A 22,703-nucleotide genomic window follows, 5' to 3' on the forward strand; every position below is an offset into this window, starting at 1 on the left:
GGGCCTTCGCTCAAACCTGACAGATCTTTCCATACAGGTTGCCACTGACAAACCAAACATAATCTGTTTAACAGAAACTTTCCTAATTCAAGATGTCTCTAACTCCCTGGTTACTCCCTCCTCCGGTATTGCAGACCTGAGCCTCATCCTGGCAGCGGAGTTGCTCTCTTCATCAAAGACGATTCCTCAGTCACCGAGCACTGCCCTCACTCCCCCACACGACACCCCCAGGAATACCTCTGGCTACGGCTTCCCCTCCACTCCCACCTCATGTTTATATGTGTACTGTACCGTCCACCTAACAGTGATGACTCCATCTACACCTCACTATCCGAAAACATGGACCAACTTCTATCTTCTCATCCAAACTCTCTCTTCCTCATATGTGGTGACTTCAATTGTCATCATGCCAGTTGGCTAGGTGTGGGTACCTCTCTCACCTGTCATGGCACCTCAGCAAAAGCTTTCTGGGACTCATTGGGACTGACTCAATCGGTCAACTTCCCGAGCCAGATCTCAACCAATGGTACTCCCTCTCTTCTGGATCTGATTTTGACAAATTTCCTTGAAAATATCTGATGTTCTTCCTTCGTTCCAATCGATACATCTGACCACGTCCTTGTCAAAGTGGACATCTCTCTGGGGGTTATCAGAGAACCACCTCACTGCCATCGAGTCTGGCATTTCACTCAAACCGACTGGCAGGGTCTCCAAGCTGCTTCTGGGCTGGTTTCCCATCTCGACTTTCTTCGACATCAAGTCATCCTGGGAATTCTTTCAAAGAAACTTGCTCTCCCTCATGCACAGATTTATCCCCTCTCGTCTTCAGTTGTCCGACCCTTCCTCCCGCCTTTGGTTCACTGAAGCTTGTGGCGAGGCAGTTGTCCTGAAACAACTTGCGTTCACCTCATGGAAGGCAAACCCGACTGAGGGTAATCTCTGTTTCTTCCACAAAGCTTGGAACAAGTGTGTATCTACCCTCAGGAGAGCCAGAAAACAACATCTTTCTCATCTCGTCTAAACTCTCAAACCTCTCTCCCTCCTCCAAGTCCTGGAGGCGTTTCGTGAGGTTTGTTTCTGGTGAACGTTCCCCCTCCATCCCCTCCCTTACTTCAAATGGCCGCACTGCTGACACTGCACGTGAAAAGGCTGAATGTCTAAACTCGGTGTTTGCATCGAAATCTTGTGTCCGAAACCCATCGCTTCCCGTACCCACCTTACCCAGTCACACCCAACTGTCCCTGGACTCTGTGTCCTTTTCTCCTGACAAGGTGGAGATTTGCTGTCAAACCTCGAGTCAGATTCTGCAACCGGTCCAGACGGCATCGGCCCACGTGTCCTAAAAACCTGCTCCTCTGCTCTTGCTCACCCTCTCTCTGTTCTATTCACCCTCTCATTTGCTCAAGGTCATCTACCATCTGCTTGGAAATCAGCAAACATAACTGCTCTGCATAAAAAAGGTGCAAAAACAGATCCCTGCATCTACAGACCAATCAGCCTTCTCCCAATCATCAGCAAGGTTAGGGAATCCATCATCACTTCAGACATTAAATCCTCTTCTTCAATGGCCTGATTTCCGATCTAAATTTGGATTTAGACTAGGTCACTCTCCCCTGGATATGCTGCTTCTGCTCTCCTAACAATGGATGGAGGTCCTCAATGCCGGACATGAAATCAGAGCCACATCCCGAGACATATCATGTGCTTTTGACACGGTCTGGCACCGTGTCCTGCTCACCAAACTCTCTTCCTATGGCATCCAAGGACATCTCCACTCATGACTCGCAGACTTCCTCTCCTGACGAAGCCAACGTGTGGCCCTAAATGTAGTTCTCTCATCCCCTCTTACTGTCCAGGCTGGAGTTCCTCAATCCAGTGTTCTGGGCCTTGTTCTCTTTCAGGTTTTCATCAATGATCTCTCTGACTCTGGAAAATCCTCTTTATCCCTTAACTGATTACTCCATCCTGCCTCCAAACAAACATGTGACCACGCTTACCCTGCCTCCAAACAAACACGTGACCACGCTTACCCTGCCTCCAAACAAACACGTGACCACACTCACCCTGCCTCCAAACACTTAACTGCCCTCACCCTGCCTCCAAACAACCACGTAACCACCCTCACCCTGCCTCCAAACAACCACGTAACCACCCTCACCCTGCCTCCAAACAAACACGTGACCACGCTCATCCTGCCTCCAAACAAACACGTGACCACGCTCACCCTGCCTCCAAACAAACACGTAACCACCCTCACCCTGCCTCCAAACAAACACGTGACCACGCTCATCCTGCCTCCAAACAAACACGTGACCACACTCATCTTGCCTCCAAACAAACACATGACCACGCTCATCTTGCCTCCAAACAAACACATGACCACACTCATCTTGCCTACAAACAAACACGTGACCACACTCATCCTGCCTCCAAACACTTAACTGCCCTCACCCTGCCTCCAAACAACCACGTAACCACCCTCACCCTGCCTCCAAACAAACACGTAACCACCCTCACCCTGCCTCCAAACAACCACGTAACCACGCTCACCCTGCCTCCAAACAAACAAGTGACCACCCTCACCCTGCCTCCAAACAAACACGTGACCACGCTCATCCTGCCTCCAAACACATAACTGCCCTCACCCTGCCTCCAAACAACCACGTAACCACCCTCATCCTGCCTCCAAACAAACACGTGACCACGCTCATCCTGCCTCCAAACAAACACGTGACCACGCTCATCCTGCCTCCAAGTTAACAAGTGACCTCAATCAGGAATTAATGGTTGAGTTAATTGTTGTAAAGTTAGATCGTGAGGGTGGTTACAGTTCAAGGAGCCAAGGGACACGTTCAGTTGAAGGTTGTTGAATCTTCCTGCAAGAGAAAGTGATGGTTCAAGCGATCCGTTGTGGTTTTGTGGTGTGATGCAAACCCTGAGCGGGGTGATTCAGGAACAGAAACGAGCAAAATGAGTCACAACATCCTCTTTCTGGATTAATGGTTTATTTTTAGTGTCAAGTTCTTTCCCACCACCACGGAAGGGAGACGGAGGTTATGTTTTAACCCCTCTCTGTCAGTCTGTTTGTCTGTCTGTGAGCACAATATCTCAACAAGTTGTGGACGGATTCGGACGACATTTGGTGGACACGTTGGGTGTGTGAGAAGGACGAACTGATTGGACTTTGATGAAGATCCGGATCCTGACACACGAATTTTTTAAAAATGATACTTCAGTCTTCACCATTGAGAGATAAGGTCAAAAACAATACATCCATCAGGACCACACTGTGCACGGAGAATCAGAGGTGTCACAGCAGTCTCCTGGGCTATCGGGAACATTCCTGGATGGGTCACCACTCGGACACAGGATATTGAAATAGCCCAATCATCCCAGCAAGCTGGTACTCATTTTTCCACCTCAAAAGGATGACAGGCCCACCTGGTATTAATTCAATGGCCAAGTGGGATTTGAACTCAGGACCCTAGGGTCCCAAACCCACCACCTACACCATGAAGCCAACACCAAGCATCCAAAAACAATACGAAGCACGATATTTCAGAAAGTTGTGGACGGATTCAGACAAAAAAAACTCGGTGCATGAGTTGAGGAGGTGAAAAGAAAAAGCCGAGCTGATTCGATTTTGGTTCAGGTCATTTGGCTGAGATGTACCTGGTTATGGAGGAGTCGCTTGATTGACCCTGCAAGTTGGATACAAATCGAAGGCTTGCTGATGGATCTCCGGTCCAAATTGCAGGAGTCTCTGTTCGGTATGCAAGTGTGTTTGATATGCAGGTGTCTCTGTTCGATATGCAGGTGTCTCTGTTCGATATGTAGGTGTCTCTGTTCGATGAGCAGGTGTCTCTGTTCGATATTTAGGTGTCTCTGTTCGATATGCAGGTGTCTCTGTTCGATATGCAGGTGTCTCTGTTCGATATGCAGGTGTCTCTGTTCGATATGCAGGTGTCTCTGTTCGATATGTAGGTGTCTCTGTTCGATATGCAGGTGTCTCTGTTCGATATGCAGGTGTCTCTGTTCGATATGCAGGTGTCTCTGTTCGATATGCAGGTGTCTCTGTTCGATATGCAGGTGTCTCTGTTCGATATGCAGGTGTCTCTGTTCGATATGCAGGTGTCTCTGTTCGATATGCAGGTGTCTCTGTTTGATATGCAGGTGTCTCTGTTCGATATGCAGGTGTCTCTGTTCGATATGCAGGTGTCTCTGTTCGATATGCAGGTGTCTCTGTTTGATATGCAGGTGTCTCTGTTCGATATGCAGGTGTCTCTGTTCGATATGCAGGTGTCTCTGTTCGATATGCAGGTGTCTCTGTTCGATATGCAGGTGTCTCTGTTCGATATGCAGGTGTCTCTGTTCGATATGTAGGTGTCTCTGTTCGATATGCAGGTGTCTCTGTTCGATATGCAGGTGTCTCTGTTCGATATGCAGGTGTCTCTGTTCGATATGCAGGTGTCTCTGTTCGATATGCAGGTGTCTCTGTTCGATATGCAGGTGTCTCTGTTCGATATGCAGGTGTCTCTGTTCGATATGCAGGTGTCTCTGTTCGATATGCAGGTGTCTCTGTTCGATATGCAGGTGTCTCTGTTTGATATGCAGGTGTCTCTGTTCGATATGCAGGTGTCTCTGTTCGATATGCAGGTGTCTCTGTTCGATATGCAGGTGTCTCTGTTCGATATGCAGGTGTCTCTGTTCGATATGCAGGTGTCTCTGTTCGATATGCAGGTGTCTCTGTTCGATATGCAGGTGTCTCTGTTCGATATGCAGGTGTCTCTGTTTGATATGCAGGTGTCTCTGTTCGATAAGCAGGTGTCTGTCTCTGTTGGATATGCAGGTGTCTGTCTGTTCCATAAGCAGGTGCCTCTATTCGATATGCAGGTGTCTCTGTTCGATATGCAGGTGTCTCTGTTCGATATGCAGGTGTTTCTGTTTGATATGCAGGTGTCTCTGTTCAATATGTAGGTGTCTCTATTCGATATTCATGTATCTCGATTTCCTGGTGTTTCCCTTCCCTTTGCTGGAGTTTGACTCCCTGGTTTCTTTGTTCAGCTCAGAGTAAGTAAAACTTGATCGTGTTTTTGTTGGTTTCACTGTTGTTGTTGTTGTTGTTGTTGTTGTTGTTGTTGATTGTTGAGCGAACAGCTTGAGGATGTCTCCTCTCATTTTGTTCACGTTTCTGTTCGTGTTGTTCACCAGTTCAGTCCGTAGTACAAATTGCTGGTGTTTCAGAACATGTTGGATAACTGGGACTTGGTTTTGTTGAGATGCACTTCGGTTGTCGGGTAATCTTGGTCCGATTCCTGCTGACTCCATCACCTCTCCTGATAGACCAAGCAATTAAAAGAAGTGTCAGGTGAGTGAACAGTATAACATCAAAAAAAAAAAACTTCTCATCTTGATAAGAAGTTTTCTGCTTCCTCTTGTTAAAAAAAACATAAAACATTTCTATTTATTCCCACCTCCTCCACACCTCACCCACTTGTCCCCCCACACCCAACGTAGTTTACTTTGTCGATTCTTCCTCTTCTTATTCTTTTCATCCTATTCCCCTTTTTGTATTATTTCTTTACTTTGGACTTCCTGGGAAGACATTGGTGGTGGTTTCGGTGACGGTGATTCCATCGGTGGTGAACTTGGACAGGGTGATCCTTTTATGTCTGGTTGAGAGGGAAGTGAGCAGTTGGGGGTTCACACCCAATGAGACACCGCGTCCTGGTACAAAGGTGACTCGGCCCTCGGATCCTCCCTTGAAGACGAAGACCTCACTGTCGTCCCAGCGCATCCTTCGATGACCTCGTATTTTGTTTGCAACACGAAGGTTTTGTGTTGGATTCCTTGTTCAATTCGCAGGTATCTTTGTTCCATCTACTTGTACGTGTGTTCGATTTTCTCTCGTCTCTGTTCGTCTCTCCGCAGAGATTCATGAAAGCTCTTTTCACCTCCGGGTTTCGGTGGCTGGTGTTTCAGAACAGGTAGTGGAAGTGGGGATGTGTTTCCCTGAGACGTACCTGGTGGAGGAGTACTTGGATTGGCTCGGTATTCTTCACGCAAGATTGAGGAGTTCTGTTGGATTACCTGTTCAATTCGCCGGCGTATTTCATCGGAGGACTGTGGTCTCTCTTCACAAGGGAGTTTGGACACCTGGTGTTTCAGAACAGATGGTGTAAGTAGGGATGTGTTTTCCTGAGACATACCTGGTGGAGGAGTACATGGATTAACTCCGTATTCTGGACGCAAGATTGAGGAGTTCTGTTGGATTACCTGTTCAATTCGCCGGCGTATGTCATCGGAGCACTGCGGTGTCTGTTCGGTTTCCCTCCTTATCTGTTCCATTTTGCATTGAGATTCTGGTTGTCTCTCTTCATAAGGGAGTTTAGACACCTGGTGTTTCAGACGAAATTGTGAAAGTGGGGACGTGTTTGCTTGAGATATACCTGGTGGAGGAGGACTTGGATTGACTCCATATTCTGTGCGCAACATTGAGGTTTTCTCTTGGATTTCCCGGTCAATTTGCCGGCGGTTTTCATCGGAGGACTGTGGTCTCTGTTCAGTTTCCTTGCATGTCTGTTCCATTCTGCATTGAGATTCTGGTTGTGTCTCTTCACAAGGGAGTTTGGACACCTGGTGTTTCAGAAGAAATTGTGAAAGTGGGGATGTGTTTGCTTGAGATGTACCTGGTGGAGGAGGACTTGGAATGTCCCAGTATTTTGTGGGCAAGATTGAGGTTTTCTCTTGGATTTCCCGTTCAATTCGCCGGCGTTTTTCATCGGAGGACCAAACATTGGAGGACTGTGGTCTCTGTTTGGTTTTCCTGCTTGTCTGTTCCATTTTGCGTTGAGATTCCGGTTGTCTCTCTTCACAAGGGAGTTTGGACAGCTGGTGTTTTAGAACAGATGGTGTAAGTGAGGATGTGTTTCCCTGAGACGTACCTGGTGGAGGTGTACTTGGATTGACTCCGTATTTTGTGAGCAAGGTTGAGGCTTTCTCTTGGATTGCCTGTTCAATTTGCCGGCGATGTTCATCGGAGGACCACACATAGGAGGACTGTGGTCTCTGTTTGGTATCCTTGCACATCTGTTCCATTCTGCGTTGAGATTTCTGATGTCTCTCTTCATCTCGGAGTATGGACAGCTGGTGTTGCAGAACAGATAGTGTCAGTGAGGATGTGTTTGCCTGAGACGTACCTGGTAGAAGGGTACTTAGATCGACTCCGTATTCTGTACGCAACATTGAGGTTTTCTCTTGGATTTCCTGTTCAATTCGCCGGCGTTTTTCATCGGAGGACTGCGGTCTGTGTTCAGTTTCCTTGCATGTCTGTTCCAATCTGCATTGAGATTTCTGATGTCTCTTGCCATTAGGGAGTTTGTACACCTGGTGTTTCAGCACAGATCGTGGAATTGAGGAGGTGTTTTCCTGAGACATACCTGGTGGAGGAGGACTTGGATTGACTCCATATTCCGGACGCAAGATTGAGGAGTTCTGTTGGATTACCTGTTCAATTCGCCGGGGTATGTCATCGGAGGACTGCGGTGTCTGTTCGGTTTCCTTCTTTATCTGTTCCATTTTGCATTGAGATTCTGGTTGTGTCTCTTCATAAGGGAGTTTAGACACCTGGTGTTTCAGAAGAAATTGTGAAAGTGAGGAGGTGTTTGCCTGAGACGTATCTGGTAGAGGAGGACTTGGAATGTCCCAGTATTTTGTGGGCAAGATTGAGGCTTTCTCTTGGATTGCCTGTTCAATTTGCCGGCGTTGTTCATTGGAGGACCACACATTTGAGGACTGTGGTCTCTGTTTGGTTTTCTTCCTTATCTGTTCCATTCTGCGTTGAGATTCCAAATGTCTCTCTTCACCTCGGAGTTTGGATTGCTGGTGATTCAGAGCAGGTTGTGCACCTGGCGGTTGAGTTGGCTGAGAGGCACCAGGTGGAGAAAAAGTTGTTGCAAAGTCTGAGGCTTTCTGAGAAGTTGCCTGTTCAGATTGATCGTGTTTCCGTTCGATTTTCTGGCTGTAGCTTTGAGCTTGAGAGAGTGTGCATTCAGCTTGCGGATGTCTCCCCTCAATGTTCGTGTCTCTGTTCGTGTTGTTCGCCTGTCGGTTCAGTACAGATTGCTGGGGGTGCAGAACATGTCGGATAACTGAGACTTGGTGTTGTTGAGATGTACTCGGGTTGTAGGGTAATCTTGGACCGATTCCTGCTGGCTCCGTCACCTCTCCTGATATGAAGGACCAAGCAATTAAAGGAATCCAAGTGTCAGGTGAGTAAACAGAATAAAATGAAAAACAAATTTTCTCATCTCAATAAGAACTGTTTTCTGGTTCCTGTTTTTAAAAAAGGTAGTCAGAAGGTTATAAAGGAATAAAAAGGTATTCTGCCAACCCACGGAAAAAAACACGAAGAACAGAAAGGAAGGGAAATAATAAATTGGACAAAAATATTGTTGGACTCCAAATCGATGGCATCCATGATACAGTGGTCTCCAGACAGTTATTTCATCAATATATGTACAGATAGTCCCTTCCCTCTTGTCTAATGGGACAAACGGGGCAAAGTGCGTTGTGTGGATCTCATCGTTAGGTCTGATTGTATCTCTAACTTTAAACCTTCTCTATTCAAGTCGACATCCAATTGTCCAAGTCTACATCTAATAATTATATCCAATCTTTTCCTTCAATTCCTGACACAGATCAGGGCCGGCACCGCGCACACCACCGCCTTTGATAAATGACCGCATGCTCCATGGCGGCGGACCCACGCGTAGCCCCGGGATAATTTATTATCATACACAGAGCGGGCCACGAATAGCACGCATCTTGTTCGGGTCTACGCGTGGGGTTACAATAACGTCTTACCGTCGGTCTTCGCTCACCACAACGGCCACAGATGTCTCCCGCGGACGGGAGACCTTTCCTCGCCTGCCTGTAATAAATCCCTTTGTAGAAATGTTCCCAGCTCGTTTTTGTCTTTTCTTTCATTGATCCAGCATGGTCCGTATCCGAACCTAGCAGGGACTTTATTCCCAACGATCCGTTCCTTTTATCCGGTACGTCTTTGGCAGTGTCGCTCGGCTGCATCCGATCCGGTAAAGTGATCCGGTTCGGACAAGGCGCACCGAGAGCGTGTCCCCCGGTAATTAGATCACGTGATTATTTTTTTAGGTAACCGGATAAACTAGACGGAGGACCCTCAGTCACGTGGTTGAGTTATTGGCGTTCACGGTCGGTTGGCGACCTTCCGCGTCATGGGATTATCCGTGTACGACGGCCTGCAATTCCGAGGAGTCTGGTGGGAACCAAAGATAGCTTCTCCCCTCCCCCCCCGGTGGTCTTCTCACCCAGACCCCCGGCCCGCAACAATTTCTTGGGCAGGAAGACGAGGGGCTCGCCAGACAACTTCGACACTGCCTCGTCAAATACATTTATTACGTACACTGATGCTGAACATACACTCCGAAATAACTATTATAAACTAAACCCATTTAACCCTTAATGCAGATCCACAACACGATCAACTTTAATTGATGTTTTTTTTCGATCTGTCCGTGAAAGTTGTGGATGAGTTTTGACAAGACTTGGTGGATGACTTGGTTATGTGACATGAACAAGTCGATTCGGTTTGGGTTCAGGACCGAATTCAGATCCGGCCGATCAGTGGGATCACAAAACGGAACCTGTTCAGCCTGGCGGAGGTCTACCCTCTCCCGAGTGCCATGATAGCTTGTTTGTTGTTGTTTTCTTTCTGTTCCTCCGTCCCACAGAAGGACACACAAGGAAATTAGATGCAGGTGGAGGCCATTCGGTCCATCATGCCTGTGCCACACCAACACCGCAACAATTTATCAACACCGGATGAAAAGCGACGGCGGCGGTTCCTCTTCAGGGTCATGTGATGTCATGTCATCAATGCTGATATGAGGGATGACATGTCATGTCTTTAATCACATCTCTGAGTTTAAAAAACAATTTAAAGTCCCAATTTGTAATGTTTGTCCGTGTTCCATCAATCGTCCCTTTTTACCAACTTCAGTGCCAATTCACCCCACCTCCTTCAATCTACCTCCTCCTAACCCCTCACCTGTTATCTACCTCTTCACCGTCTTCTGCCTCAGTATCAGCTCCTCCTCCGTTGTCCCAAGCTGTGTGGTGTTCTAACATCTGTGGGTTCCATTCCAACCTCACAGATATCTCCTTCTCTCAATCAGTCCACTCATCACCACAAACATGCTCCTTCCTACCTCTCAGCACACCTCCCCTTCTTCCCAACCCTTCAAATATTGTCCCTCCCCCTGCCTGCTCCCTTCTTTACCATACGGCTGCCAATTTCAATCCTCCCCCTCTCCCCACCTCTCGCATCGTCCTCCTGCACCTTGGCCTTGCCTCCTCTCATCGTCTCCCCTCCCTCTCAAAGCAACCATCACACTCTTCCCCCTCCAAGCTTCCCTCTCACCTTTCTCCCTCAACTCTCCCCCCTCACCCTTCTCCCACCATTCATCCCCCTCACTCATCCTTCCCAAAGTTGCCCACCCCCTCTCATCCACAAAGCTGCCTCCTTCCCCTGCCCCATCTCCTCCATCTCATTTCTCTACCTCGTCAAATCCTCAACTGCCTTCTGCCCCTCTCTTATTACTCCCCACTGTACCTCAACCCAGCACCACAGAGCCTTCTCTCCCGCGATGAGGCCGAGTCTTTGGGTCTCTCACTCTCTCACAGCAGACAGGTCGGTGGTCTTTCCGTCTTCTATCATCTCCTCTCAGGCCTCGCCCCCTTGCTCTATCTGCGGTGCCCCCCCCCCCATATTTCCGCAGGGCGCTCAAGGTCCTCAACCATCCCTCAGACATGCATTTACCGATCTTGTCTTCTATTTGTCTACAGTTCATATTTGTCTTCATCCTAATCTGTCCACAACCTTTTAAGATATCGTGCTGTTGTTGCGGACCCAGGGTCAGGGGAGAAGGGGTGAACTCCCTCGGGTTCCCACCAGACTCTCCGGAATCACAGGCCGGCGCACACGAATATCTTCGCGACGTGGCGGGTCGCTAATCGACCGCGAACACCAGTAACTTGACCACGTGACTTAGGGTCCTCCGTCTAATAAATACCGTTTACCTCAAGGTCAGGTGATCTAATTACCGGGGGACATGCCCTCGGTACGCACTTGGTCAAACCGGATCACCTTACCAGATCAGATGCAGCCGAGCGGAACTGCCAAGCACGTACTGGCGAGGAAAAAGATTGTTGGGGAACAACGTCCCAGCTGAACTCGGGTGCGGACCGTGCTGTACCAATGGAAGAAAAGAGGAAAACGAGCTGGGAACATTTCCAAACAACACATTTATTTACAATCGAGCGAGGAAACTTATGTGGCACAATGAATGGGGTTTATTTTTTATGTACAGCAGGGGATAGTAAGGAATTTGTGGGGTGCGACAAAAGGTAAATTACAAAAGAGGACAGAGCAGGATTATCTCGACTATCTTCCACAATCTTACTTACTCGAGGACAGGCGCCATCACACACCCACACACACCCGAGGAAAGTCAGAGAACCAAGAAAGAAAGAAAAAGGTGAGGATGAGCGCCCTCGAAATGCCTGGCGCGGTCGGCTGACCAACGCGGCCCAAGACGCTTTGGGAGGGGTAGTGGGAAAGATGCCGGTGTCTCTGGTGTTGGAGTGAGGAGGTGCTATGTAGGCGACGTGAAGGGTGCAGTGTCGTGCCAGAGGAAAATGGGATTGCGAGTCATTAACGGTCTTCTTTATGCATCTACAGAAGATGGGATCGAGGGGTGGATTGAGAGAGAGAAGAGAATATATGCGCGAGGAGAAAGATCCCGAACCCAGCCGTGTAAAGTTCTGTATGTGTAGCGTGGACCTCTGTGGGATGCTCTGCCTGAGCGTTCCCACCTCATGATATGGCGTGTTATCTCCTGCCGATTTATTCGCCGGGGCTCATGGCACCGTGTGCTCCGCACTGGTCTGTCTGGCTGCGCGGCTCAAAATCGAGTGGTGAATTGTAGCAATGCAGAGGTACGAGGGGGTGTGGACAAAGTGGTGAGATTTGGTGCGGAGTAAGGTGAGGTGCCGGTTGGTAATTGACGCGCAGATTTGAACGAAATAATGGCGCACAAATCCTGGGGCAGGTTGTTTCGTGTGTCACGGGGATGTGGATGTTCTGGGCCAACGGAGGCATCGTGGTGTGCCCATAAACAATTGCCTATTGAATGGCGTATGTGCTTGCATGCTTGTTATGGACTATGGCTAAAAGGACAGGGTTAGAGTTGGGATCAGAGTATGAATCAGAGATATTTATTAAACCTAACTACGAGACCCACGCAACGCGCTTCGTCCCGTTAACTCAACAGACATGAGGGGAGGACTAACTACACAAATACTAATGAAATAACTGCCTGGGGATCACTGCATGTTGGGTGCCATTGCCTTAGAGTCATGCGGTTTTGCAGAACCGCAACACTATATAATATTAGTTTAGCCGTATCTCTCAATGATGGAAGAATCACTGAAAAAAATTGTTGAATCCAGATCCAGATTTTCACCAAAATTGAATCAATTCTTCATTTCGAATTCACACACCCAACCTGTCCACCAAGTTTCATCCGAATCCGTCCAGAACTTTTTGAGATATCGTGCTACATATCACTTTTGGTGATATCTCTCAATGGTGAAGAATCTCGAAAAAAATTCTAGTTGTCGGATCCAGATCCGGATCTTCACCAAAATCTATTGTCACACACCCAACCTGTCCACAAAAAAACCATGCGATATCCTGCACACAAACAGCCAGAAAGGGGTGAAAACATAACCTCCTTCACCTTTGGTGGCGGAGGGAATAATCTACCGATGTAAAACACAGTGTGTATTTGTCTGTCCCCCTTCATTAGGACGATTTAAGAAAGGGATTTAAAGGACAATTTTTTTTAATACAATTGTGTGTTCTCCTGAAAACAAACAAACAGGACAAACAAAACTTGAAAAACATTTTTCATGAAAGATGAATAACGTCTCTTCTGTTGGAATTGCAGACAGTGACTTGCAAACGGGCCTCGTGGACGAAGTACAGAAACTTAAAAAAATAAAATAAATACAACGCACAAGGAGGTGCAATTCACTGCACGTTATGTGCAACACACTCAGAGTAAAACGAGTGCTCATTTACATCAGCAGGGTGTGTTATAAATAAATAAGAAATAAGCACACCTGACGCTAGGCCGAGGCTTCAGACTTTGGCATGCTCAAGAGGCTGTAACATCAAAACGAAACATCCTACAAGGTAAAAAAATAATCCGATCACATTTGTTCATGTAGTGTTTTAAAATAAATTGATACATAATGTCTTCCAGTCTCCTTGAATATTTCGAAGAAAATAATTCCAACCTGATATTTTTGATGGGCTTTTATACTCTTGGCGATCCGTCGTCCGTGCGCACCGAACCCCAAACCAGAAGATGAACACTCGTGGAGATGAGTTGCGACTTCTGCTTCATCGTCGTGGATCTACTAACAAACAGACAGGAGATGGTTAATTACACAGAATACCTCGTTACGACCACTGCTGCATAGTTGTGGAGCTTAGTGTACTTGCCAAGGCACGTGAGTCAGCAATACCACCCAAACTTAAACCGAATAAGGGAAATTTTGATCGTGTGAATCAAATGCTCGAGGAGATCCAACGGGTAGATCACCTTGCTTACGTGAGCTGTCGTGAATTTTGGAGCTTTTTCAGGCAGCATTTCGAACAGAATGTGGAAGGATGCATTCCAAATCCCGCAGCCTCGTCTCAGAAGGGAATCTGGAGAAACCCCGACATCTCCAGAGAAGCCGTGGCACAGTGACGCAAAAAGGCACAGAGCATGCAAAAGGTACACGACTACTGACGGTGTGTTACACCGAGGAAGGAAACAAATCACGGAGCCTGACTGGACAAAACTGCCAAGAGGACGAATCAAGCTGAGCTCAGAATCTGAGTTCAAATCTCAATGGTGTCGACCCCTCTGGAAAGTTATCTGAAACAGATGGTGAGAAAGGAGACATATTGAAGGGCTTCTTCAGCAGTGTGTTCACACATGAGGACCTGTGTCATGTACCCATAATGGAGCAGCACTTTCAAGGCCCTGAGTTGGGTGCCGTCCCAAACTTCACAGAGACAGTCAGAAAAAAAAGCTTCTGGCCCGAAAGAGGTCAAAGTTTGCAGGACGGACTGTATCCATCCAAGATGCTTGAAAGAGAGAGAGAGAGCTCATGTCATTGCAGAACCTCCACTGATGATCTTCCAAAAGTCTCTCGATGAAGAGGATCTTCCACGGGATTGGAAAATGGCGACTATCTATCAACACCCATTCATAAGAAAGGAAGCAAGCAAGCTGTTGAGAACTCCCGCCCTGTAAGTTTGACATTGATGATTGGTAAAGTGCTGAGGGGGGGGGGGTATAATCAGAGATGGTATAACAACACACATGATGACCCACAACCTCTTCACAGATGGTCAAACTCCTTCCTCGGACTCCAAACTCCATTGTCAAGAAAAATCAGACGCTCGGGATCATCAAAAGGACATTCTCACACCGAACAATGAACGGACACTCGGTGGAGCACACACCTCTGCCAGGCTGAATAGTTCACCTTTTATATCACACAGGTAGGCCTTACCTGGATCCTGAGCTGAATCAATTCGTCCTCGTCACACACACACAACCTGTCCACGACATTTCGTATGAATCCGTTCACAACGTTTTGAGATATCCTGCTCATGCACAACCATACAGGGGTGAAAACATAACCTGTAACACAGGCTCGATGGGCCAAATGTCCTCTTCCTTCATAAAAGTCCCTTTACTAATCCTTGTGTCCCGCCGTCATCACTCTCCTTCTATTTACACTCACACAAGGACGCACACAATGAACTCACACCGGACCTTGCATTAATTAGGCCCGATTTCTCGGATTCCCGCCAAAAACGCAGACTGACCCGATTTCTCGGATTCCCGCCAAAAACGCAGACTGGCCCGATTTCTCGTTTTCCCGCCAAAAACGCAGACTGGTCCAATCATTGCCGGTTCCACTGAAAAGTCTCTTCTGCACTTATCATGTCTCCACCGTTCAATACTTTAAACATCTGCATCACAGCCGCCGTCAGTATCAAGCACTCAACGGTTTTTAAACATCAAGTTTAAAGTTTTAACCAACGAACTCACATCGATCCATCAACGCGGGTGGAAAAACCGTTCACTCCTCGATTCAAACGAGGCGATCAGTGTGCATGCGCGACTCACGTGATTCCTCTTCTTCTTCCTCATTTTTTTTATCGTAAATTCGCCGATAAAGCTTTTTTATTCACCGACTTCTCCATGGATTTTCACGTCGAACGTGTCCATTTGGTTTTTGACAAGATTTGTGCGATTTCACTGAATTACCTTGACGTCATTTTTTTTTTATTGTGGGTGGAGTGAAACGTCTGCACTTCCGGTTTAAACAATGGAGATGGTCGCCATGGAGACGGGATGCTCACGATGGGCCGTGCGGAGCAAACACGACGATAATCCTGAGAATGACGTTCAATCAAACATATAAAATTAATTTATTTAAATTTTTCGTTCGTTGGCGTCGTCGATCAACTAAAAGCGATACCTGACCCGACCCGACCTGATCCCTTTTAATTTTATATTATAATAAAAAAAACAAAATCCTTCATCTCGAAACGTTCACAGTGAACGGGTCACTCGACCGGTCGAACAGATTAGGGGTTCCAAAGACCTTCGGTCTCTTGAACCTCGAGGCCTCGGCCACACGACCCTGGTGGACGGTTAAGAACCTCACCGTGTCCAAAGATAACCTTTTCACAGGTAGCCATCAAGGTGTTGCGTCTCAAGGTATTCATGTTGTGGATTGTAGAAGGTGACGGAGTCCAGCCAAGGGAGAAAATTGACCTCAACAACAATTTTCGACGAAATAAGAATGAATGGGGAAGAGGAGGTGGGAGAGAAATAAAGTTTTAAAAACAGAATTAAACTCTTCCCGCTTCCCATCACTGAACTTCCACCTCCTCTCCACATGCACCTCCACCCCGTCCTTGTGATTGGTTCCTTGCCCCTCCTCCCCTCCATCTGAGCTCCTCCCTTCCATCTAAGCTCCTCCCCTCCATCTAAGCTCCTCCCCCACCCCTTGCTCCTTCAGCCGTCCCATTTCACTTCCCGGTGGACTTGTTGTGACAGGATTTCTATTGTCAAATAAATAAATTAAATAAAATCCAATCAAGTATTTTCGAACTGATTCGCGCGACACGGCGGAACATCCATCGAACGTGAGATTTGTTCGAGTGTGACGCCGATACTGCTGCGGATTACACCGTCAGGGATTACAACACCGGTTAATATTTGTGTTCGCAGTTCTCAAAGAAGATATTTCGTACTTTTTCCCGTCCTGTGACGCAGATCTGGTAAATCTGTGTAACCAGAGGAGTTTTCTCGATTCACGTTATCAGGAGAATGCTTCATCACGTGTTCGCTGATGATCGTCTTTCGTGTTTCAGCGTTTTCACCGGAGATTTCGGTGACGTCACATGATTAGACACGCCCTCTTCAGGAGCTCTCCGTGATTCTTCGTGACGTGTTCGTTTCCACGTCGTGAGGCCTTCACTTGGCGCTGATCTCAGTGGGTCCATGATATCCTTCGCCATCCAAGGTAGATGGAGGTGATGTTTTCAAACGTGTTCGGAGAGAGTTAATTATTTATTTATCTCACTCGGATTTCCTGATCCATCGAACCTTTTGTCCTTGTTCCATTGAAGTGTGAGGTTGTAATCTTTGTTTTTGTTCCCCGGCCCTCTGACAACGTGGAGATAGGGGACATTAAAATGAGCTACGAACGACCGACTGACTGATCAACTGAAGGACCGACCAAATGACCGACCGACTGACCGACCGAATGACCGACCAAATAACCGACCGACTGACCGACCAAATGACCGACCGACTGACCGACAGACTGACCGACCAAATAACCGACCGACTGACCGACCGACCAAATAACCGACCGACTGACCGACTGACTGACCGACCGAATGACCGACCGACTGACCGACCAAATAACCGACCGACTGACCGACCGAATGACCGACCAAATGACCGACCGACTGACTGACCGACCGAATGACCGACCGACTGACCGACCGAATGACCGACCAAATAACCGACCGACTGACCAACCGACCAAATAACCGACCGAATGACTGACCGACCGACCAAATAACCGACCGACTGACCGACCGACTGACCGACCGACCGACTGACCGACCGACCAAATGACCGACCGACTGACTGACCGACCGACCAAATGACCGATCAACTGACCGACCGATCAACTGAAGGACCGACCAATCAACCGACCGACTGAACAACCGACCGAATGACCGACCAAATAACCGACCGACTGACCGACCGAATGACCAACCGACCAAATAACCGACCGACCGATTGACCGACCAAATGACCGACTGACTGACCGACCAACTGACCGACCGAATGACCGACCGACCAAATAACCGACCGACTGACCGACCGAATGACCGACCAAATGACCGACCGACTGACTGACCGACCGAATGACCGACCAAATGACCGACCGACCAAATAACCGACCGACTGACCGACCGAATGACCGACCAAATGACCGACCGACTGACCGACCGACCAAATGACCGACCGACTGACTGACCGACCGACCAAATGACCGATCAACTGACCGACTGATCAACTGAAGGACCGACCAATCAACCGACCTACTGAACAACCGATCAAATGACCGACCGAATGACTGAACGACCGACCGAATGACTGACAACGACCGACCAATCAACCGACCAACTGACTTACCGATCAATTGAAGGACCAACCGACCGACCAAACGACTGACCAACCGATCATCGTCCATGTACTTTTATCTTTTGCGTACATAATATTTCAAAAACCGTTGAACGTTTAACTTTCACATTGCAGATATCTATTTCTTGTGACATGATCTCAACCTGATGACGTCACGGCTGTGATGAGCTGAATTATGTTGCCATGGCAACAGTCTCGGTAACTTGGGCTGCGTCCATCATCTATCTATAATTCCAGCAATGTGTGTGTGTGTGTGTGTGTGTGTGTGTGTGTGTGTGTGTGTGTGTGTGTGTGTGTGTGTGTGTGTGTGTGTGTGTGTGTGTGTGTGTGTGTGTGTGTGTGTGTGTGTGTGTCTGTTTGTCTGCAACCGCCGTTTCTCGACGACCACCGGTCCGATCTGATTGAAACTTGCCAGGAATATTGCTGGGGACCCGCGGATGTGCCTTTTCAAGGTTTGATATTAATCGGATAAGCGGTTCCCAAGTTATGGCCATTTATCTGTCAACCAATGACAAGACACGGTGCTATGACGTCATCACAATTAAATGTTTATTAATTATTATTATTATTTATTCTTTTTGCACGATTGACGTCACAATTCTTCTTCTTCGTTTGGTATGACGTCACAATCGACGCTGGGGACCTGAGTAAGTGCCTTTTCAAGGTTTGATATCGTTCTTCATCCGTTTCAGCTGTTTCCCAAGAGTTTCCCAAGGTTTGAAAGCTGTTTTTTCCCAAGGTTGAAATTAATTGTTCAAATTATTAATTAATCCCAAGGTTTGAATTTTCCCAAGGGAAAGAGCTGTTTCCCAAGGGTTTGAAAGCTGTTTTTTTCCCAAGGTTTGTATTAATTGTTGTGCTTGGTAGACATTTGTGAATACATTTACAGAGAGAGGGGCGAGAGAGGGGGGCGAGAGAGAGAGGGGCGAGAGAGGAGGGGCGAGACTATGGGGGAGAGAGGGGGGGGCGAGAGAGAGGGGCATCACAATTCTTCTTCTTCTTCTTCGTTTGATATGACGTCACAATTGACGCTGGGGACCTGAGTATGTTTCCCAGGTGTTTCCCAAGTTATGGCCATTTATGATACGGTTGGTCCGATCCAGTCGTCGTTTACGAGAGCGAAGGAACGAAGCTGCACATACTGGCACGCACCTACGGACGCGCACCTCCGGGCCCGCACTAGTATTTCAAAAACCGTTGAACATTTAGTTTTCATGTCGCACACAAGCATTCCTCGTGACACCCAGGTGTGGGACCCGGACTATCAGGTCCTTGTTCGTTTTCATTTCGGAGGGACATCACCGGGTCGTGACGCTCTGATAAACGGACGGGGAAGTCGGATGTCGTCAGCATTCCCACCCATGGTCCATTCAGCATTTCGCCATTTGGCAATCTTGGGGGTGAAGATGCTCCGGGACCATTTGATCTCTTCGGAGTGGAAGAGGTTGTACCTTCCTTCGGGCAGATAACTCCTTATGATATTAGGATAACGTTATACATGCTACTCCTAAATAATCATCACATGCCATGCTTCTGCCTCAAATATTGCTCATGGCAAGGGTTCTCGTGCTGGATGCATGCTCGACAAATATTTGGCAAAGTATTTCTCATTGACTACCTGTTACGATGTGTGTGTCTGCAGGTGAATCTCACAAGGTACGTCCACAACCATCTTGCACGTGCAGCTTTGCAGCCCATGCAAGTCGTTTATCTCCTGCTGACGTCATACAATCAGCATCCTCATCACCAGGAGAGAGCACCTCGACCAAATACAAATGAGTTCCATTTTGTGATGTTCTGAACCTTTGCAAAGTGTTGAGAAGTGTCGTTCCTTCGGTGTGGAGCACGTCAGCATCACGCCATGGGCATCACAGTCACGCATGTGATCGTCGCCTTTCTTTTGGCGTCGCCTCGTCGGCTTTTCCCTGCGGTGCAGGTCTCATGCCAGAGGGCGCAAGGATCTGAGCAGGTACACAGCCTGAGGACCGTGCTGCAGCAGGTGGACAACCTGGAGGGAAAAGAAGAAGAAGGAGGTCGACGGAACGGCGGAGTGAATGTACTAAGCGGTCCACGTGACCACCGCACGGGCGGAAACGATCCACGGAGGCGCAAACGTTTATGAGATGGGAGCCAGGTCTTCCTTCTGGAAGAGTACAAAGGAAAGGATCCGCAGTTTTTGGGCAGGGTAAGTGAGCAGTCAATTCTTCCACATCATTCATTTTGAAGGACCAGTGCGTGCCCGTACGTGTGTGGCCGTACATGCAAAATAAATAAATAATAACTTTCAAATCACGTGCCAGAAACAACAACCACACAGGCCGTTCGTTCGCTGTCGCATGTCCGTACTTGCGTGGCCATACGTTGAAAAAAAACAAACAAAAAAACTTTCAAACAAACACACAGGCCGTTCCTTCGCTCTTGTAAACGATGACTGGATTGGGGCATTGTGTTTATCTATAAATGCGCATAAGAAATCGAGAAAGTATTGGAATACACCAAGTCATCACTATCCGAAAGTCCGTACGTTGTAACCCGTAATGGGGAACGCAGCTGAGGTTCTCTCCCCCATCGGCCACGCCTACGCAGCAACGTGTCTTGTCATTGGTTGGTAAATAAATGGCCATAACTTGGGAACCACTTGTCCGATTAATATCAAACCTTGAAAAGGCACGTCCACAGGTCCCCAGAAATATACCTGGCAAGTTTCAATTAGATCGGACCAGTGGTTGTCGAGAAACAGCGGTCACAGACACACACACACACACACACACACACACACACACACACACACACACATTGCTGGAATTATAGATAGATGACAATGGATGAAAGGGGTACAAAGAACACGGTGAAAGTGATACGAGGAAAAAAATGGAAGTTTTAACGATGTGTCAAAGACATTGACTTGCTTTCTTCATGCCCACTCAAACATAAACAACATCAATCTTCCTCCTCCTTCACCTCTTACGTGTCGTCTTAAGTTCGGACGTGGTGGTTTGTTCATGTTGAACATCCAGAGAACCGAACCCGCATCCTTGTTTCGATGTCCAATTCGTCCATCCCTCCTCGTTACCTGATTGTTCTTTTTCAGTTCGCACTTCCAGAAAATGATGCAACCAGCAGCCTTTGGCTGCATGCAAAACAACAACAACAACAACAAACAACTCATTGTATTTCAACAAATTCAATTGTTGTGCCGCATTTGCATTGTTGTTTCATTTCATTTTAAAAATATTGTTGCGCAAATGGCACCGAGTGGTTCACATTGATAGTTCCGTTATATTCTTCGTATATGTCAAAGAATGAGTGTAAAGTAATAATTGTCATGTTCGAAATGTGTCACGTATCTCACAGATAGACAATGTCTCCCCCTCCTAATGTCTGTGTTGAAAATCGTGATCCCTTTGACCCCCTTTTTTGTCCTCCCCCTGACAAGGTCGGAAATGGGGGACATCAAAAGGAGTTCTAACCGACCGATCATCCGTCCATAACCGACCACCCGACCGACTGATCATCCGTCCATAACCAACCACCCGACCGATCATCCTTCCATAACCGACCACCCGACCGATCATCCTTCCATAACTGACCACCCGACCGATCATCCGTCCATAACAGACCACCCGACCGATCATCCGTCCAGAACAGACCACCCGACCGATCATCCGTCCATAACCGACCAACCGACCAACCGACCGACCGATCATCCGTCCATAACCGACCACCCGACCGACTGATCATCCGTCCATAACCAACCACCCGACCGATCGATCATCCGTCCATAACCGACCACCCGACCGACTGATCATCCGTCCATAACCAACCACCCGACCGACCGATCATCCGTCCATAACAGACCACCCGACCGATCATCCATCCATAACCGACCACCCAACCGACTGATCATCCGTCCATAACCGACCACCCGACCGACCGATCATCCGTCCATAACCGACCGACCGATCATCCGTCCATAACCGACTGCTCATCCGTCCATAACCGACCACCCGACTGATCATCCGTCCATAACCGACCACCCGACCGACTGATCATCAGTCCATAACCGACCACCCGACCGACCGATCATCCGTCCATAACCGACCACCCGACAGACCGATCATCCGTCCATAACCGACAACCCGACCGACTGATCATCCGCCCATAACCGACCACCCGACCGACCGATTATCCGTCCATAACAGACCACCCGACCGATCATCCGTCCATAACCGACCGATCATCCATCCATAACCGGCCACCCGACCGACCGATCATCCGTCCATAACCGACCACCCGACCAACCGATCATCCGTCCATAACCGACTGATCATCTGTCCATAACCGACCACCCGACCGACTGATCATCCGTCCATAACCGACCACCCGACTGATCATCCGTCCATAACCGACCACCCGACCGACCGATCATCCGTCCATAAGAGACCACCCGACCGATCATCCATCCATAACCGACCACCCGACCGACTGATCATCCGTCCATAACCGACCACCCGACTGATCATCCGTCCATAACCGACCACCCGACCGATTATCCGTCCATAACAGACCACCCGACCGACCGATCATCCGTCCATAACCGACTGCTCATCCGTCCATAACCGACCACCCGACTGATCATCCGTCCATAACCGACCACCCGACCGACCGATTATCCGTCCAGAACAGACCACCCGACCGATCATCCGTCCATAACCGATCCATAACCGACCACCCGACCGACCGATCATCTGTCCATAACCGACCACCCGACCGACCGATCATCCGTCCATAACCGACCAC

The 22,703-nt window shown here is 48.1% G+C and overlaps 2 protein-coding genes across 25 annotated transcripts in view; one reads left to right on the forward strand and one right to left on the reverse strand.

Moving 5' to 3' along the window:
- Positions 1 to 22,703, forward strand: part of LOC147008163 (uncharacterized) — a 195,652-nt gene that overhangs the window by 154,687 nt on the left and 18,262 nt on the right. The window contains 7 exon segments of the mRNA XM_085865642.1: positions 5,604 to 5,730; positions 5,866 to 6,051; positions 7,894 to 8,042; positions 8,189 to 8,270; positions 13,767 to 13,886; positions 19,546 to 19,559; positions 19,840 to 19,959. Coding sequence (XP_085721768.1) covers positions 5,604 to 5,730; positions 5,866 to 6,051; positions 7,894 to 8,042; positions 8,189 to 8,270; positions 13,767 to 13,886; positions 19,546 to 19,559; positions 19,840 to 19,959 — 798 coding nt within the window.
- On the reverse strand, positions 2,989 to 16,135 carry LOC147008170 (uncharacterized). 24 transcript variants are annotated; one of them, XM_085865413.1, is made up of 6 exons: positions 15,219 to 15,267; positions 14,993 to 15,139; positions 13,710 to 13,816; positions 13,402 to 13,521; positions 13,225 to 13,290; positions 2,989 to 8,228 (listed from the first exon to the last, which is right to left on the reverse strand). In XM_085865413.1, exon 6 carries the CDS (start codon positions 7,831 to 7,833, stop codon positions 5,881 to 5,883), a length of 1,953 nt encoding a protein of 650 aa, XP_085721539.1. In that variant the 5' UTR covers positions 7,834 to 8,228; positions 13,225 to 13,290; positions 13,402 to 13,521; positions 13,710 to 13,816; positions 14,993 to 15,139; positions 15,219 to 15,267; the 3' UTR covers positions 2,989 to 5,880. The 24 variants fall into 24 exon arrangements, with proteins under 24 accessions (XP_085721539.1, XP_085721550.1, XP_085721541.1 ...); XM_085865424.1 differs by lacking the exons at positions 14,993 to 15,139; positions 15,219 to 15,267 and adding an exon at positions 15,841 to 16,135 and having other exon boundaries at positions 13,719 to 13,816; XM_085865415.1 differs by lacking the exons at positions 14,993 to 15,139; positions 15,219 to 15,267 and adding an exon at positions 15,841 to 16,135.

Source organism: Eptatretus burgeri, chromosome 21, assembly GCF_056783735.1.
Source record: "Eptatretus burgeri isolate ZD-2024b chromosome 21, Ebu_testis_v1, whole genome shotgun sequence".
NCBI lineage: Eukaryota > Metazoa > Chordata > Myxini > Myxiniformes > Myxinidae > Eptatretus > Eptatretus burgeri.

Bases quoted from the DNA above. Each gene is read 5' to 3' on its own strand.
- LOC147008170 (XM_085865433.1), bottom strand. From the start codon at position 7,833: ATGGAACAGATAAGGAAGAAAACCAAACAGAGACCACAGTCCTCAAAT.